General features: G+C 42.4%; 1 protein-coding gene across 1 annotated transcript in view; it reads left to right on the top strand.

Moving 5' to 3' along the window:
* Window positions 1–590, top strand: part of LOC101858968 (max-like protein X) — a gene marked incomplete in the record, with an annotated part of 33020 nt that overhangs the window by 14382 nt on the left and 18048 nt on the right. The window contains 1 exon segment of the mRNA XM_005108100.3: window positions 87–110. Coding sequence (XP_005108157.2) covers window positions 87–110 — 24 coding nt within the window.

Raw genomic sequence — 590 nt, 5'->3', positions numbered from 1 at the left:
ATATATACAGAGAGAGAGAGAGATATGGATACAAAAAGGATATACAGTAGTCCAGGCTTTCATAGTTGTTTTCTTCTACTTCACAGACCACTCCCAGTTGTCCCAGCCAGGTGAGTCCACCCAAGAAGCGTGTCTGTCATAGTTTTTTTGTGTGTATGTGTTTAATTTAAAAAGTGTGTTTAAAATGTTTTTAATGGGTTATTCCATGAAAAATGAAGCTGCAGTGGCACACACTGATGACGATCTGGTGGACAAAAAAGAGGCAGTGCTAGAAAGAGTCATTCTGGTGTGATTTGCTCCTTCTTTTCTATCACTCATCTGTCTTCCTGGTCTATCCTCCTCCTTTTTTGTGTTAGTTACTCTCTTGTAATACCTATAATCTTCGGCACTTAAATGACCTTATTGTTTTGCAAGTGCTGTAAAACTCTTACTCCTTACCTCACCTCACCTCACCTCACCTCACCTCACCTCACCTCACCTCACCTCGTCTTACCTCACTTCACCTCACCTCAACTCACCTCACCTCAACTCACCTTTCCTTCCTTCCTTCCTTCCTTCCTTCCTTCCTTCCTTCCTTCCTTCCTTCCTTC

This window comes from Aplysia californica, unplaced genomic scaffold (genome assembly GCF_000002075.1).
Source record: "Aplysia californica isolate F4 #8 unplaced genomic scaffold, AplCal3.0 scaffold00660, whole genome shotgun sequence".
Lineage (NCBI taxonomy): Eukaryota > Metazoa > Mollusca > Gastropoda > Aplysiida > Aplysiidae > Aplysia > Aplysia californica.
The sequence above is the reverse complement of the archived record's forward strand: the minus strand, read 5'-3'. Positions and strand labels throughout refer to the sequence as shown.